The sequence below is a fragment of the Scyliorhinus torazame genome, chromosome 9 (assembly GCF_047496885.1).
Source record: "Scyliorhinus torazame isolate Kashiwa2021f chromosome 9, sScyTor2.1, whole genome shotgun sequence".
NCBI classification, from domain to species: domain Eukaryota; kingdom Metazoa; phylum Chordata; class Chondrichthyes; order Carcharhiniformes; family Scyliorhinidae; genus Scyliorhinus; species Scyliorhinus torazame.
Window position 1 is genome coordinate 91,903,458 of NC_092715.1, and position 18,958 is coordinate 91,922,415.

Here is an 18,958-nt window from a genome sequence, read left to right on the forward strand (position 1 = left end):
AATTTGGATTTGTACCAGTGACTGGGGAGGGAAGCATGGGACAATGTATTATGCATGTTTTTTGCTGCATTTAATTAATATTTGCTTTATTCATACATGAAATTTTAAAACAACAGAAATGTACATTTGGGTGTTTAAGGTTCAATTTTGGACTGTAATGCTGTTTCAAAATGCCACTTAAGTATTGATTACATTATGATGTGAAAAAATAGACAATATTTCTTACATATTCTTCGTTGAATGTTCCTCTGCAGATCCCAGAACCTGAATCGTGGTTTCTTGTTGAAATCTATGAAGTGGGTGCTGGGGCCACAATAAATAGCAGTGCTCGATTCTTAAACATTACAATTCTGCAGAGTGATGAACTTCACGCGTTGATCTTTTTCGCCGTGGGATCTCGGCTTCCTGTCGTTCACCAGAAGGCCAAATTTGTCAGCTTGCAGGTTGTCAGGGAGGCCGGTACAAATGCAGTTGTCAGTGTTAGCTATCATACACAGGTAAGAACAAGTAGGAAAAAGATTATTTTTCAATCTAATCGAACAAATTATTTTGCGATTAACTATCTTTTTGTCAGATGTAAAGTTTCCATGTAGAATTAGTATAATTTAACCTGTGACAACACTGAAGTTAGTGCGCAGTCACTTATTTGAATGGTCAATTTATCTGAATAAGTGTGTTCCTGAAATCTTTGGATAAACAGCATTAAATGATAAATAAGTATGAATCTGTTTTTTGAATGATGTAAGTAATTATTGGATCCTGTGCATGAGGTGTTTTAAGCATTCTTTCTCACTCAAAGGTTACAGCCAGCCAACCACTCCCTTGTAATCCGATAGAATTATGCCTCATCATCCAGGGGTAACAATTATCTAATTTACTGTACAGCTAAATATAATTTTAATGGCATTCCTGTTCTGTCCTATGCCAATCTTCAGTTTCTGAGAAAGAAGATGATGTGCACAAAAAGTTCAGGAGGCATTTTTAATTATTTATGGGAACCTGGTGGCGAGATTACACAGCAGACTAACAAGATTGCACAAGCACCACTCATTATAAATCCAGAAAGAGGGAATTTTGATGGAAAATGTTTGTAGCAAATACTTGACAGCAGTAAATCAAACTTTGCAGCGACATAATAGAGATATATATGGGGAGAGAGATCCATGGGGATATATTTCTGTGTGTATTCAGTACTCCCATTACTTGCTCTCTTCATCCCTTTTCAACCTTTTATTTCCTAATCTTTGTTAAAAATTCCTTGCTGTTTGCCACTCTGGAAGATTTTCAGCATAGTAAGGTCTTTGTCTACTCAATGAAGTTATGGCTATTGGTTGGAATTATATGACCTCCTCAACCCTCCAGGTAGGTGTCAGATGGCTAGTTGAGGTCTTGAGGCCAATGAATGGCAACTTTCCAGCCTCCTCCTGCCACCACTAGTATTTTACAAAAGGCAGGGGATTCCAACACCAAATGCCAAGGCGGCCAGTTAAATCCTGGGGGCCTGACAGTGGGCTGGTGAGGGAATGCTTCCTGTTTAGACACCCAGTGGAAAAGGAGGTCTCCGCTTTTAGCAGGGGCGACTAACCTTTTTGTGTTTGTAGTGTGGATCTTTGTTTGTCTGAAAGGCGAACGTCCATCAGGATAAATGATTATTGCCTCCTGAACCTCCCTCATACCTAGATCTTAGTGTCGTCCAAATGGCTCATCATATCATTCAGGATGCTCCGGAGCCTGGCTCGCGTTATGGCGTTCCTCTGTCTCAGTCCTTGGATTCCTTACTGGTGTCAGCAGCCATCTCTTCGATGTCAATCCCTTTTCTGTAAGCAATCCTTGCTCGGGTGCGGGGGGGGAAATGGGTGTGAAAAATTGTTGCAACTGGAGTGCTGGAGAATGTGTCCTGGGGGTAATAAACAAACACGTGCAGGATCTGCTGGTAGTGATCACAGATGAGTTGGAAATGGAAGGAGGGGAATCTGTGCTAATTAACGAAGAATCCGGGCTGGCCTGCACGAGCCTTAATAACCACATTTGTGCAGTGTATGAGACCTAGCATCTGGAGGAATCCAGCAATGGCGCCAAATTGGATTGGATTGGATTTGTTTATTGTCACGTGTACCGAGGTACAGTGAAAGTATTGTTCTGCGTACAGCTCAGACAGATCATTCCGTACATGAAAAGAAAATACATAGGGCAAACATAAAATACACACTGTAAATACATAGACATAGGCATCGGGTGAAACATACCCGAGTGTAGTACTACTCAATAGAGAAGATGTGTGAAGAGATCAGTTCAGTCCATAAGTGGGTCATTTAGGAGTCTGGTAACACCGGGGAAGAAGCTGTTTTTGAATCTGTTAGTGCGTGTTCTCAGACCTTTGTATCTCCTGCCCGTTGTAAGAAGTTGGAAGAGTGAATAAGCTGGGTGGGAGGGGTCTTTGATTATGATGCCCACTTTCCTAAGGCAGAGGGAGGTGTAGATGGAGTCAATGGATGGGAGGCAGGTTTGTGTGATGGACCGGGGGGTGTTCACGACTCTGTAGTTTCTTACAGTCCTGGGCCGAGCAGTTGCCACACCAGGCTGTGATGGAGCCAGATAGGATGCTTTCTGTGTTGCATCTGTAAAAGTTGGAAAGAGTCAATGTGGATATGCCAATTTTCCTTAGATTCCTGAGTAAGTATAGGCGCTGTTGTGCTTTGTTGGTCATAGCGTCGACATGGGTGGACCAGGACAGATTGCTGGTGATGCGCACAGTTGCCATACTAGGCTGTGATGCAGCCAGATAGGATGCTTTCTTAGGTGCATCTGTAAAAGTTGGTAAGGGTTAATGTGGACATGCCGAATTTCCTTAGTTTCCTGAGGAAGTATAGGCGCTGTTGTGCTTTCTTGGTGGTAGCGCCGACGTGGGTGGACCAGGACAGATTTTTGGAGATGTGCACCCCTAGGAATTTGAAACTGCTAGCCATCTCCACCTCGGCCCCGTTGATGCTGACAGGCGTGTGTACAGTACTTTGCTTCCTGAAGTCAATGACCAGCTCTTTAGTTTTGCTGGCATTGAGGGAGAGATTGTTGTCGCTGCACCACTTCACTAGGTTCTCTATCTCCCTCCTGTATTCTGACTTGTCGTTATTTGAGATCCGGCCCACTATGGTCATATCGTCAGCAAACCTGTAGATGGAGTTGGAACCAAATTTTGCCACGCAGTCGTGTGTGTACAGGGAGTAGAGTAGGGGGCTAAGTACGCAGCCTTGCGGGGCCCCGGTGTTGAGGACTATTGTGGAGGAGGTGTTGTTGTTCATTCTTACCGATTATGGTCTGTTGGTCAGAAAATCGAGGATCTAGTTGCAGAGTGGGGAGCTAAGTCCTAGGTTTTGGAGCTTTGATATGAGCTTGGCTGGGATTATGGTGTTGAAGGCGGAACTTTAGTCAATAAATAGGAGTCTGATGTAGGAGTCCTTGTTGTCGAGATGCTCTAGGGATGAGTGCAGGGCCAGGGAAATGGCGTGTGCTGTGGACCGGTTGCGATGGTATGCAAATTGCAGTGGATCAAGGTGTTCTGGGAGTTTGGAGGTGATGCGCTTCATGATCAACCTCTCGAAGCACTTCATTACGTCTGCAGTCAGCGCCACCGGACAGTAGTCATTGAGGCACATTGCCTGGTTCTTCTTTGGCACCGGTATAATGGTGGTCTTCTTGAAGCAGGTGGGAATCTCTGAGTGAAGTAGGGACAGGTTAAAGATGTCTGTTAAAGATGTCCTCTGCCAGCTGGTCCGCGCAGGCTCTTAGTGCACGACCAGGGATCCCATCCGGGCCCGTCGCCTTCCGAGGGTTCACTTTCAGGCCGATCTGACTTCGGAAGCTGTGATGGTGGGTATGGGTGAGTTATGGGCTGCTGGGGCACTTGACAGCGGATTGTTGGTTACCTGCTCGAACCGAGCATAGAATGCATTGAGTTCATCGGGGAGGAGAGCGCTGCTGCCGAGGATACTGCTCGGCTTCGCTTTGTAGCCCGTTATGTTGTTTAGTCCTTGCCACAATCGCCGAGAGTCTGTCTGTGACTCTAGCTTGGTTTGATATCCTCTCTTGGCATTTCGGATGGCTTTGCGGAGGTCGTACCTGGATTTCTTGTATAGGTCAGGGTCGTCTGACTTGAACTCCTCAGATCTGTCCTTCAGTAGGGAGAAAATCTCGTGATTGAGCCATGGTTTCTGGTTGAGGAACGTACATACTGGTTTCTTTGGCACGCAGTCGTCCACACATTTGCTGATGAAGTCTGCGATGGTGGTGGCATACTCATTTAAGTTGGTCGCTGAGTTCTTAAATATGGACGATACTTTGCTTCCTGAAGTCAATGACCAGCTCTTTGGTTTTGCTGACTTTGAGGGAGTGATTGTTGTCGCTGCACCACTTCACTACGTTCTCTATCTCCCTCCTGTATTCTGACTCATCGTTGTTCGATATCCGACCCTCTGACTCTCTCAACCTGACTATCTGCATTGGTTCTGAACTGATGTACTGGTTAGCCCTGCGGAAGAAGGCGTCTGTCACTACTTCGTTACAGTGATGCACTAATTGGGAGCAGTGTGTCCCTTGAATGAGCCTGAGGTGTAGGAATTCAGGACCATGGTGACCTTGTGAGCCGCAGGTATCCAATGCCCATGAATGCAATCAAAACTCACCTCGACTGCTTTCATTGCACAAAGATCGACTTCAGCCTCACAGTGCAGGCAATTTTTGGTGACCCTGCTAATCCGACATTTGGAAGTAGTTCATCTGGTGTCTATATACTGCCACTCAGTACCTTTTGGTTATGTAATTGTCTTTGCATTCCAGTTCTGCAGCCTTCTGTCACTTTCCCAGCATGAGGCTAATCCTGCAGATGACCAGGAGTTAGCTGCTGTTCATTTCCATTTGCCTGCTTTTCTCCCCCCTCTCTCAGGTTTTTCACTCAGTAGATGAACCTCCTCTGAGAGTTTCTATGTCAATTCCACCTCTATAATGCTGCAACAAAGTTCCCCCCTTAATCCGCTGTTCACCCGTGCTGAAATTATATTCCAGCATTTTGATGCTGGGGGTCCAATCCAATGTCAATTCCCATGATTTACAGCCCCTCCTACCTCTATCAAAGTCCTTTTTCGAAGGTGCTGATGTTGAACATTCCACAAGGTTGATTTATCTGTAATGTTTGCTTTGACAGCACCTGCAGTTTATACATTGAATGATTAGTTCAATAAGTGTACTTGCTTTACATGCTTTGTGCCTAAACTTAAGAGTCTTGTTGAGTGGAGCACATTGAACCCCAGCAGTGCCTCATGCTGGGAAGGGCACTTGCATAACTTCCCCTGCTTGTGCCAGAAACCTTCCTGTTCGAGGGATGGACAGCCTTTAAGGAAAGTAGGTTGACCACACCTTGTGCCTATAGCACGTGCTGGACAGACAGGGGGCCAACAGCATGGGCCCTGCTTGGATTACTGCTACAATTAGGTCAGTGACAAGGCAGCAATGAATTTGCTATGCTGTTGCTTTCTCTCCTTGTACTAGGGCTGGACAGATGTCAGATGGGCAATACTTGGGTTTCTGAAAGGAAAAAATCTCAGAAAGTGGAAGGTTAGTGACGGACACGGTGGCTCCATGATCACATCACCTGTATTGTGACCATCATGCTTGATGCACAATGAGAGTGAACTGTGAGTTGAGAAGGGGCATAAGGTTGTAACATACCATTACCTTCAATATCCTCAGTGATGCCAGATTCCACAGGCTCCATTACAACTGCCCCCGTAATGCAGAGAACCATCTCCTCCATAGGGTTCAGGAGCTGCAGATGCCGTTGCCTCTCTCCCCTCACCAGTTTTGCTGTGCTCCCTTCTATTGTGTGGCATGTTGTCCTTCAAGAGGGAGAGAAGGATATTAGTGATTGTGTGGCACTGTGTTTGGCTGATGTAACTGGAGAGCTGATTAACTGGAGGTACAGAGAAGTACTGAAAGCTGGGGTGAGGCTGGGAACAGTGATAGGCATGTGCGGATGAGGCGGAATATCTAGATGTTAGTTAGAGTCCTGAGTGACAGTAACTTCTGGGGCGGGATACTCCCCTACACGGCGGGGCGGGGGTCCCGGCGGGACGGATTGGTGTGAACCACTCCAGCATCGGGCCGCCCCAAAGGTGCGGAATCCTCTGCACCTTTAGGGGCTAGACCCACCCCAGAGTGATTGGCACCCCGCCGGCTGGCTTGGAAGGCCTTTGGCGCCACGCCACCTAGGGCCGAAAGGACTCTGCCGGCCAGCGCGAGTCCGCGCATGCGCGGGAGCGTCAGCGGTTGCTGACGTCATCCCCGTGCATACGTGGGAGGGGTTCACTTCCGCGTCAGCCATGGCGGAGGCTGATGGTCAGCGCGTAGGAAAAGAGTGCCCCCATGGCACAGGCCCGCCCGCGGATCGGTGGGCCCCGATCGCGGGCCAGGCCACCGTGGGGGCATCCCCCGGGGCCAGACCGCCCCGCGTCCCCCCCAGGACCCCGGAGCCCGCCCGTGCCATCAGGTCCCGCCGGTAAGGGACCTGGTTCAATTTACGCCGGCGGGACTGGCATGGAAGCAGCGGAACTTCGGCCCATCGCGGGCCGGAGAATCGCTGGGAGGGGTCCCGCCGACCGGCGCGGCACGATTCCTGCCCCCGCCGAATCTCCGGTGCCGGAGAATTCAGCGGCCAGCGGGGGCGGGATTCACACCGCCCCCCGGCAATTCTCCGACCCGGCGGGGGGGTCGGAGAATCCCGCCCCTGGTGTCTGAGTGATGGGAGTGTGGTACATTGAGCAGCATGAGAGGCTGGTGGAATAGGAGGGAGATGATGTTATGTGAAAATGCATTCAATGACCTTGACCATTCGTGTGAGGTCATTAGACTTCTTAAACCACTGCTGCCAGGACGTTAGACTCAGACCCTGGGAATTTACCACCCTGATCACCTCCTAATCTTTGATAGCCTCCTCCCTCATATCCCTCTGCCCCTCCTGAACCATGATATTACTGAATTGAATTGAAATGAACTGAATTTGATTTATTGTCACATGTACCAAGCACAGGGAAAAGTATTGTTCTGTGTACAATCTAGACAGATTGTTCCATACATGAAAAAACATAAGATATTCATAAATGCACAATGTAAATACATAGGCAGAGGCATCGGGTGAACATACAGAGTGTTGTACTACTCAGTAGAGAAGATGTGTGAAGAGATCCGTTCAGTCCATGAGGAGGTCATTCAGGAGTCAGGTGACAGGGGGTTGAAGCTGTTTTTGAACCAGTTAGTGAGTGTTCTCAGTCTTTTGTATCTCCTGACCGATGGAAGAAGTTGGAAGAGAGATTATGCTGCCCACTTTCCCAAGGCAGCGGGAGGTGTAAACAGTGTCAATGGTAAGGGAGGCGGGTTTGTGTGATGGACTGGTCTGTGTTCACGACTCTCTGTAGTTTCTTACGATCTTGGGCACAGCAGTTGCCCTACCAGGCTGTGATGCAGCCAGATAGGATGCTTTCTATGGTACATCTGTACAAAAATGGTGAGAGGCAACGTTGTTGCTAACTTTGGTTGGTTCAATTGGCTCTGTTTTATAACTTTTGCTCTAGAGTGCCAGGTATCTTTATGATACAGCCACGAGGTTCAAGTTCAAGTAATGATCAATAACTCAATACACCAATTAGTAAGATTCAAGTCAAAGCACATTTATTATACACAGTAAATCGCTACTCATGCATAAACTCTACTTTCTAAGCTATTTCTATCACAAACTGGCCAATACTTAGCTTCGGACTGGCCCACCAGGTCAGGGGAACAAATGGCCTTTCGTTCGGGTTCTGAGTGCGGGATTCAAAGCTGGTATGGACTGGTAGCTAGGAGCGCCTATCTCGTAGCAAGCGTTGACTTGAGACTTACGTTCTTTGGAGGCTGCTGGACAGGTCACTGTCAAGGGTTGGTTCGCGTTGCTGAGTGACCCTGTCAAGAAGGACGATTTGAACTTGGGGGCTTTACTTTATAGTCCCCAGGGGCTTCCCGACCTTCGGGGCGGACCCCGTACCTGGTTTCAAGTGATTGGACTTCGTTCCAATTGCTTGGTTCGATTTCCCCAATGCTGGAGCGGTTCCCTGATCGTTGGGCGGTCTTTAGGTGTCCGTTAACCTCTTTTGTGTTGGCTCCTGCTGGCACCGAGGAGTCTGGCTTGGCCTTGTTCACCTTAAATGTTTCGATTGTTCCCGGGGATCGCTCAGTAGGAGGTAGATGGCTGCTACATTATTATGCCGATGGTTGCTCATATCGATGCTGTCTGGGGTTTTGCAGAGTCTAATACACAGTAACTTGCGCCTGCTAGTTTTTGCCTGTGTTGGCTGAATTTTCCTTCAGCCTTTGCTGTTCTCCATTTTACGTCGGGAATTGGCCAGCCCAGGTGGCTACACACCCTCCTTGTGATCCTAACGCGAAGCGTGAAGGATCACATAACTGCGTTGTCTTCATTCCCTGACCCAGCGAGCACTCTTTTATGGCCTCTACACTGACCATAACTATGCAAGAACATTTTTAACTGACAATTCCAAGTGGCGCTATGCCAAAACAGGGACATGCATTACAAAATAAGAAAAACGGTACCTCGAACTATCCTCAATAAACTACACTCACTCAAACATTCAATCATACTATCTTCTTAGACAATACACACAAAATAATGGCAGCATTATTCACATTTTTCCTGGCTTGGCAGTCAAGCTCAGGATTGTACAATCGCTCATGAAACATTTCCTTATTCACAAAAAGGAACGCAAACAAATGTTTTTTATTATAGATCGCAGGGGTCGGGGGTCTGGCCATAACCAAAAATAGGGGATCTTATCCTATATACCGGGGTGCGAGCGCGGTAGGCTCTCCTTCATCATTTCCTCAGATGAATAGTCTGCACGATGCAGCAGAGTATCGCTAATACTAGTAGGGATTCTATCAAGTAGGACAGGGAGTACCAGGTTATAAACCTGTCACACCAAGATGGTGTGGTGTCACTGGTGACTGGGCTCTGGGTACTATGGGGAAGTGAATCATTAACGGCTGGGGAGGTTGGGGTCAGGGGGTTCGCGTTCGCATGCAACCAAATGTTCGTGAGTGTGATGAGCAACACGGAGGATGTCCTCATGGTTCTTCTTCTTTCTCTTCTTTTCTCTGGAGCTTCTGGGGTTCTGTGGGATCAAGCATAGTGTCTGTTACTATCTTGATTTAATATCTCGTATGATAGCCTGTCTATCCTTTAGTGCCAATTACTCCCTTTATAATTGGTCACTATGTGTGACTTCCTCATTTTAAAAAAAAACAACGAATATTCAGGACAAGACACACTTAAAAATACTGAAACAGTGCGAGCCGTCTCGCAGACTGTGCGATTTACCATCCAAATGTTTGAGGATGTAAATAGCATAGGGATGGCAACCTAAGGATCATCTGAAAACAAAAACAAACGTTTTGAACGAAAATTGCCGAAATGAGGTGCGTATGGGCCGCGACGGGTAAGATTTGGATGGAATCTCCGGGTAGGACGGCGACCAATGCCATTTGTGCTCTACCCAAGCGTAGCTGACCAGAGGGGGGGTTCCCAGGCAGGGCGGGTCCCAATGCCGTTTCTCCGCTGCCTGAGCAACCGACAAGAACGGGCAAGAAATATAGTCATCGTGGGGGGTTGCCGTATTGAACAAACAAAGAACAAAGAAATGTACAGCACAGGAACAGACCCTTCGGCCCTCCAAGCCCGTGCCGACCATGCTGCCCGACTAAACTACAATCTTCTACACTTCCTGGGTCCGTATCCCTCTATTCCCATCCTATTCATGTATTTGTCAAGATGCCCCTTAAATGTCACTATCGTCCCTGCTTCCACCACCTCCTCCGGTAGCGAGTTCCAGGCACCCACTACCCTCTGCGTAAAAAACTTGCCTCGTACATCTACTCTAAACCTTGCCCCTCTCACCTTAAACCTATGCCCCCTAGTAATTGACCCCTCTACCCTGGGGAAAAGCCTCTGACTATCCACTCTGTCTATGCCCCTCATAATTTTGTATACCTCTATCAGGTCTCCCCTCAACCTCCTTCGTTCCAGTGAGAACAAACCGAGTTTATTCAACCGCTCCTCATAGCTAATGCCCTCCATACCAGGCAACATTCTGGTAAATCACTTCTGCACCCTCTCTAAAGCCTCCACATCCTTCTGGTAGTGTGGCGACCAGAATTGAACACTATACTCCAAGTGTGGCCTAACTAAGGTTCTATACAGCTGCAACATGACTTGCCAATTCTTATACGCAATGCCCCGGCCAATGAAGGCAAGCATGCCGTATGCCTTCTTGACTACCTTCTCCACCTGTGTTGCCCCTTTCAATGACCTGTGGACCTGTACTCCTAGATCTCTTTGACTTTCAATACTCTTGAGGGTTCTACCATTCACTGTATATTCCCTACCTGCATTAGACCTTCCAAAATGCATTACCTCACATTTGTCCGGATTAAACTCCATCTGCCATCTCTCCGCCCAAGTCTCCAAACATTCTAAATCCTGCTGTATCCTCTGACAGTCCTCATCGCTATCCGCAATTCCACCAACCTTTGTGTCGTCTGCAAACTTACTAATCAGACCAGTTACATTTTCCTCCAAATCATTTATATATACTACAAAGAGCAAAGGTCCCAGCACTGATCCCTGTGGAACACCACTGGTCACAGCCCTCCAATTAGAAAAGCATCCTTCCATTGCTACTCTCTGCCTTCTATGGCCTAGCCAGTTCTGTATCCACCTTGCCAGCTCACCCCTGATCCCGTGTGACTTCACCTTTTGTACTAGTCTACCATGAGGGACCTTGTCAAAGGCCTTACTGAAGTCCATATAGATAACATCCACTGCCCTACCTGCATCAATCATCTTAGTGACCTCCTCTAAAACCTCTATCAAGTTAGTGAGACACGACCTCCCCTTCACAAAACCATGCTGCCTCTCACTAATACGTCCATTTGCTTCCAAATGGGAGTATATCCTGTCTCGAAGAATTCTCTCCAGTAATTTCCCTACCACTGAAGTAAGGCTCGCCGGCCTGTAGTTCCCGGGATTATCCTTGCTACCCTTCTTAAACAGAGGAACAACATTGGCTATTCTCCAGTCCTCCGGGACATCCCCTGAAGACAGCGAGGATCCAAAGATTTCTGTCAAGGCCTCAGCAATTTCCTCTCCAGCCTCCTTCAGTATTCTGGGGTAGATCCCATCAGGCCCTGGGGACTTATCTACCTTAATATTTTTTAAGACACCCAACACCTCGTCTTTTTGGATCTCAATGTGACCCAGGCTATCTACACACCCTTCTCCAGACTCAACATCTACCAATTTCTTCTCTTTGGTGAATACTGATGCAAAGTATTCATGTAGTACCTCGCCCATTTCCTCTGGCTCCACACATAGATTCCCTTGCCTATCCTTCAGTGGGCCAACCCTTTCCCTGGCTACCCTCTTGCTTTTTATGTACGTGTAAAAAGCCTTGGGATTTTCCTTAACCCTATTTGCCAATGACTTTTCGTGACCCCTTCTAGCCCTCCTGACTCCTTGCTTAAGTTCCTTCCTACTTTCCTTATATTCCACACAGGCTTCGTCTGTTCCCAGCCTTTTAGCCCTGACAAATGCCTCCTTTTTCTTTTTGACGAGGCCTACAATATCTCTCGTCATCCAAGGTTCCCGAAAATTGCCGTATTTATCCTTCTTCCTCACAGGAACATGCCGATCCTGTATTCCTTTCAACTGCCACTTGAAAGCCTCCCACATGTCAGATGTTGATTTGCCCTCAAACATCCGCCCCCAATCTATGTTCTTCAGTTCCCGCCTAATATTGTTATAATAATATTAGGCGGGTTCTTCCTTCGAACCAGAAGGGCAGTTACGAACGGGGGTCTGTGTTTCTGTCGACAGATGAGTTCCTCTGAACTGGCGTCTGGGACATTAACAAGTCTCTGTGGACAAACTAGTTCCTCTGATTGCCAGTGGGCCTCAGAAGGGTGGTGGTGTGGGGCTGTGGAAAAAAAATGTACGGACTTACATACAACATTTAACAGTACAACTACAAACAACATTAAACATGCTGCAGATTCCATCAGAAAGGACACCGTTTTCTCCCAAGCGGTTCCTTTTAAAACATCATCTGGACACCTCAGTTATCGGTTGCGAACAGGGTCGCAAAGGGGTTCTCGTTTTGGGAGTCAGACTCAAAGTCGTCATCTTCTCACGGATGCCAAACTCTCAAGTGTATCAGGGCGGATAGGGTTGTGATTTGGGATCCCTCTCGTCATTCCGGACGAGTCTGTAGGAGTTATCTCGGTGCCAAAAGGTGGTGTCTCGTTCTGTGGGGACGGAATCGGGGCGTCATGGTCGGTCGGTGGTCGGTGGTGGGGTTTGTGTAGGAAAGTGATCATGAAGGGATCACTCGAATTGTGGTCAGATTCACTGGGTGTGGGTCCTGTTGCATGGGGATAGTAGGGAGGCGTGCTGTGGCTATTGTCCGAGTCACAGTCGCTGTCGCTGCTGCTGCAGTCTGTGGGCGTTCCGGGGCGGAGTGTATAGCTCGGGAGTGGAGTCGGGGTTGAGTCCGTGGCTGGGCTGGATGTGTTGGGGGAGGGGTAGGGTTACGTTGGCTGTGGGCGGGGCGTGGTCTGCTGCGTCGAGCATGACGTGGTGTGTGTGGTTCGACTGTGTTCCATATGCCTTAAGCTGATTGATATGGAACCACGCAGTCTTTCCGTTGGGATACTTTATTTTGTAGACAGAAGTGCTGACTTTGTCCGCAATGGAGTACGGACCCAAATATTTAGGTGACAGGAATGTCCTGGGGTTGTATTCGGAGAGCATGACTTGCTGTCCTACACTAAACTCAGTCGCATGCACTGTCTTATTGAAACAGGCCTTGCTCTGTTTCTTTCTTGTGCCCAATTTCACTGCGGCTGCTAGCTGAGCCGTTTTAACATTCTGTATCAGTTGTTCTACTGCTTTCTCGTGTGTGAGGGCTGTCACCTCGGGGCTGGTCAAATCTAATCCTAATACAAATTCTGTGCCTTTCATGGGGCATCCGGTCATGAAGGTGTGTGGGGTGTAACCTGTAGATGTTGAAACCATATTTTGCAAAAACATCAGCGCAAAAGGGAGGACTGAATCCCAAGTGAGGGTTGATTTTAGGGTCCGATTCATGCGCTCCACGATACCACTTGACTGGGGGTGGTAAGCGATGTGGAATTTTTGGGTAATGCCAAATATCGTGAGGTCGTTCTTCATGACACGTCCCGTAAAATGGGAACCTTGGTTGGATTCAATGCTGCGGGGGGGGGGGGGGGGGGGGGGGGGGGGGGGGGGGGGGGTCCCCATCTCGTAAAGGTGTGGTGGGTTAAAATCTTGGCTGTGGCCTTTGCCGTGTTCGTTCTGGATGGGAATGCTTCCACCCATTTTGTAAACGTGTCTATCACCATTCCTGCAAGGGGGCAGTGGTCCAATATAATCAATCTGGAGGTTAGTCCAGGGGCCATTAACGGGTCGGGTGTGATATGAGCTTTCTTGGCATATCTGTCCGGATTGTTCTGGGCACAGATAAGGCAATTCTCAAGTGAGTTACATCGCCTTTTAAACTCGGCCACCAACGGAGCTGCCTGAGATGGGCTGTAGTGGGATCAATTCCCTGATGTCCATGACTGTCATGGAACAAACAAATGAGCGGATTCCTGTCCTGTTCAGGAACCACATAAAGGGTGTATTTTAACACCACTCCGTCATGTGTGGTCAGAGCATTTTAAAATCTATCATAGGGTGCTGGATAGTTTCCTTTTAAAATCTCCCTGAGATTGTTATCCTGCTTCTGGGCCTGCACTAAATCCTCAATATTAGTCTGCGAGACCTGAACTGCATTCACTGTGCGCTTTCGGGGGGTGTCCAAAAATATCCGTGCCTGGAACCTGCTTTAGCCAGTGCGTCGGCTTTTACATTTCCAGGGGGGGAGGAACGGTGGTGACTACGAACTTTAACTATTCCAAAAGTCCTGTTCTGTGCTTTTTCTAAAATGTGACGGAGCAATGGGGCTAAAGGGAGGGGTTTTCTGTCTGCGGAAACAAATCCTCTTGCTTTCCACAGGGGTAGGAATTCCGTAAGGCTGTTGCAGACATAGAGGCTGTCCGAATATATATCTGCTGGGCTGGGGAAGGAATCTGGGTGTTCCACTATGTATGCAATGGCCGCAGGTTCTGCTGCCTGTGCGCCTAAGTGTCCTGGAAGTTTTATTGCTATTTCTTCTAGGGCGCGTCCCTGCACGTCCTCGACGTAAATGCCGCATCCTGTTATGCGCTTCCCTTCTAATATTGCGGAAGATCCATCCACAAATATCTTAATGGGTTCGCACGTGCCTGTGTGCTTGGGGCTCTGGGTTGAACTACCTATCTTTCTGGAGGGTGTTTTAGCAATAAAGGAGCCTGTGTTGTGGTGTGGTGAGATGATTTCACATTCATGGGGGGTTCCGGGGTACTGTAGGTTATCGGCTAAAAAAGTGTGGGTCTTGGTCCTTTTAACAGTGATGTCCCGCCCCTGCAAAAGAAGAGTCCATCTGGCTGCCCTTATTTGACTGACTGTACCGTCCTTAAGTCGTCCGTCCAGTAAAAGTTGGGTGGGGGTGTGTTCCGTCAGGATTGTGATGGGGTTTAGTCCGGTTACGTAAGAAAAATATTGTACTGCCCAAAAAACTGTGAGCAGGTGCCTTTCACAGGCTGAAAATCCCTGCTCCAGAGCATTTAAGACTCTGGAGGCGTAAGCCACAGGCCTTAACTGTTCGTGCCGTTCCTGGAGGAGCACGGCCAAAAGGGTGCGGTCTGTGCTTGCTACCTCTATAGCATAGGGGGAAAGCGGGTATGGAACTTGTAGTGCGGGGGCTGCTATGAGTGCTCTTTTCAACGCATCCACAGCATCCGTATGCTGCGGAAGCCATTCCCAGGGGGCTCCTTTCTTTAGGAGGTCTGAGAGGGGTGCTGCCTTGCTGGTGAAACCATCAATGTGGTCTCGGCAATAGCCAACCAGTCCTAAAAACGACCGGAGGGCTGAAACGTTCTGGGGAAGGGGCAATTTGGCAATCGAGTCAATTCTTTTGTGCTCGATCTCGCATTTACCATGTGTGATAATTGGACCCAAATATATCACCTTGTTTTCCAAAATGTGGGCCTTTTTGGGGTTAACTTTGCATCCAATTTTCTGTAGGAGTTCCAGGCGTTCAGACAGAAGCTCGATGTGCTCTTCCTTGGTGTCTGTCTGCAGTAGTAGGTCGTCTACGTACTGGACCAGACATTCGGGGCGAGAAAGTTTTGATGAACCATTTGCAAGTTGTCGGTGGAAAATGGAGGGGGAGTTGTGGAATCCTTGTGGAAGGCATGTCCACTTGGACTGCTGATTTTTAAAAGTTAAGGCAAATTTGTATTGGCACGCTTTTGCCAATGGAAAGGACCAGAATCCATTACTAACGTCCAAAACCGTAAAGTATTGTGAGTTGAGTCCCTGTTTGAGCATGGTCTCGGTACTTGTGGCTACCGTGGGGGCTGCTGCGGGGGTGACTTTGGTGAGTTCCCGGTAATCGATGGTCAGTCGCCATGATCCATCGGGGTTTCTCACTGGCCAAATCGGGGCATTATTAGTGGAGGCTACTGATCTGAGTACGGCCTGCTCTAATAAGCTGTCGATTTTGCAATTTGTCCCTATGCCTCTTGGGGAAATCCATATTGCTTTTGGGGTCTAGGGTCAGGTCCTGTGATTTGTACTGAACCAGTCATCCAGCCACAGTCGTGTTGTGGGTCGCGAATGCTGTCCTGATCTTTTGTAAAACTGCCCTATGTTAGACATTTTAGTTGCTGTGAAATAAAGAGTCTAAAGTTCTTGTTCCTTTTCACCAAACACCATTTATTTCACTTCCACAGCCTCTGCACAAAACTCTTAACAACACGCCACCTGCCAGAGGCCACCTGAAGCCCCTTTACATATCAGTGTCAATTAATGGATACTTAACATAAATGAGACAACTAATTGCAATGTCTCTTAACTCATTACTTAACAGTCTCCCCTTAAATAACATAAGAACATAACATAAGAACTAGGAGCAGGAGTAGGCCATCTGGCCCCTCGAGCCTGCTCCACCATTCAATGAGATCATGGCTGATCTTTTGTGGACTCAGCTCCACTTTCCGGCCCGAACACCAGAACCCTTAATCCCTTTATTCTTCAAAAAACTATCTATCTTTATCTTAAAAACATTTAATGAAGGAGCCTCTACTGCTTCACTGGGCAAGGAATTCCATAGATTCACAACCCTTTGGGTGAAGAAGTTCCTCCTAAACTCAGTCCTAAATCTACTTCCCCTTATTTTGAGGCTATGCCCCCTAGTTCTGCTTTCACCCGCCAGTGGAAACAACCTGCCCGCATTTATCCTATCTATTCCCTTCATAATCTTATATGTTTCTATAAGATCCCCCCTCATCCTTCTAAATTCCAACGAGTACAGTCCCAGTCTACTCAACCTCTCCTCGTAATCCAACCCCTTAAGCTCTGGGATTAACCTAGTGAATCTCCTCTGCACTCCCTCCAGTGTCAATATGTCCTTTCTCAAGTAAGGAGACCAAAACTGAACACAAATACTCCAGGTGTGGCCTCACTAACACCTTATACAATTGCAGCAGAACCTCCCTAGTCTTAAACTCCATCCCTCTAGCAATGAAGGACAAAATTCCATTTGCCTTCTTAATCACCTGATGTACCTGAAAACCAACTTTCTGCGACTCATGCACTAGTACACCCAGGTCTCTCTGCACAGCAGCATGTTTTAATATTTTATCATTTAAATAATAATCCCTTTTGCTGTTATTCCTACCAAAATGGATAACCTCACATTTGTCAACATTGTATTCCAACTGCCAGACCCTAGCCCATTCACTTAGCCTATCCAAATCCCTCTGCAGACTTCCAGTATCCTCTGCACTTTTTGCTTTACCACTTATCTTAGTGTCGTCTGCAAACTTGGACACTAAAACCGGGAACTTCAAAACACACTCCTGCATTTTTAGTTTGGCCAACGCTTTATTTGCTCTTATTATGTCTTCCACTTTGGGATCATTCATTTTTGTATTCAACTCTAAGACATCAAAACTCACGTCCAGTCTCGTCTGTCTACCTAACCAGTTCAGTTGCCCAATTAAACTTCGCAGTTGCACTTTTTCTATCTTTGAAACCATTGCGTCTTTTTATGAAACTCGGCCACGACTAATTGCTATTGGGGTGATGCTTTCCAAATAAGATTGCTGACGTAAGGTTGCCCCTAACTCAGTATGTCCAATTTCCAGTCCAATATATTTAAATGCACCGGAAGCCTTACTTCCAACCCTGAATTCTTTCCTCAAACCAGAGATTACAACAGCTTCAAAATCACTAGTCCCACCCCACAAAAAATCGACATGCATCATAAAAATGCCAGAAAGATTTCCTTTATAGTGCCAGTAAAACATCTGCTTTCAACTGGCAACAGCCTAACTTTAACAAAACTGACCTTACCGAAAAATACCAGGGGCGACATTCTTCGACCCCCCGCCGGGTCGGAGAATCGGCGGGGTCTGGCTTGAATCCCGCTCCCGCTGGTTGCCGAAGTCTCCGGCACCGAAGATTCGGCGGGGGCAAGAATCGCGCCGCGCCGGTTGGCGGGCCCCCCCCGCTCGATTCTCCGGCACGGATGGGCCGAAGTCCCGCCGATAAATTGCCTGTCCCGCCGGCGTAAATTAAATCACCTACCTTACCTGCGGGACAAGGCGGCGTGGGCGGGCTCCGGGGTCCTGGAGGGGGGGCACGGGGTGATCTGGCCCCGGGGAGTGCCCCCACGGTGGTCTGGCCTGCGATCGGGGCCCACCGATCCGCGGGCGGGCCTGTGCCGTGGGGGCACTCTTTCCCTTCCGCCTCCGTCACGGTCTCCACCATGGCGGAGGCGGAAGAGACTCCCTCCACTGCGCATGTGCGGGAATGCCGTCAGCGACTGCTGACGCTCCCGCACATGCGCCGCCCCCGCGCATGCGCCGCCCCGATATATCATTTCCGCGCCAGCTGGCGGGGCACCAGAGGCCTTTTTTCCGCCAGCTGGCGGGGCGGAAATTCCTCCGGCGCCGGCCTAGCCCCTCAATGTTGGGGCTCGGCCCCCAAAGATGCGGAGCATTCCGTACCTTTGGGGCGGCGCGATGCCCGTCTGATTGGCGCCGTTTGGGGCGCCAGTCGGCAGACATCGCGCCGTTCCCGAAGAATTTCGCCCCAGAATCGAGATGCATCATTTAATCCATATACACATTTGTTCGACTTCCAGAGTACCCCTTCTGTGTTAGCTGCTTCTTTAGGAGGACGGAGAAAAATGTCTCTCTGGAGCTGATGCCCCTGCAAAAAGGCAGCTTTTATATCTATAGATTTGCATTCCCATGCCTTTGTGGCTAATAGAGCTAAGAAGATCTTTAAAATAACCGTTCCTGCTGTAGGTGAATCTACCCTTAAATCCTGATCTTCTAAGTTTTCTTCAAATCCCCTTGCCACGAGCCTGGCCTTTGCCTTATAAGTTCCATCCGGAAGAACCTTTTCCGTGCAAATCCACCTGTGGGATAGAGCTCTTTGTCCCCTATCCGGTACTTCCCTGTATACCCCAAATTCACTCCAACTATGCAATTCTTGCTGTTTAGCTTCTTTAATAACTTTTTCATCTAATTTATTTGAAGCCACCAAAATCTCACGTGCATGTGGGCTTCTACTCGTATTAGTATTCGTAGTCTTACTCATGTTCCGAGATATTGACAAACTACGTCTCCTCTCCCGCCTGGTATTTCATTCTGTACTGCTACTGCTTGATCTTTCCCTTCTGCTGTGGGA

At 48.1% G+C, this 18,958-nt stretch overlaps 1 protein-coding gene across 1 annotated transcript in view; it reads left to right on the forward strand.

Moving 5' to 3' along the window:
- adgrv1 (adhesion G protein-coupled receptor V1) overlaps positions 1-18,958 on the forward strand; it is a 981,490-nt gene that overhangs the window by 551,178 nt on the left and 411,354 nt on the right. Inside the window, exon 77 of the mRNA XM_072516264.1 lies at positions 255-497. Coding sequence (XP_072372365.1) covers positions 255-497 — 243 coding nt within the window. The remainder of the gene's footprint in view (positions 1-254; positions 498-18,958) is intronic.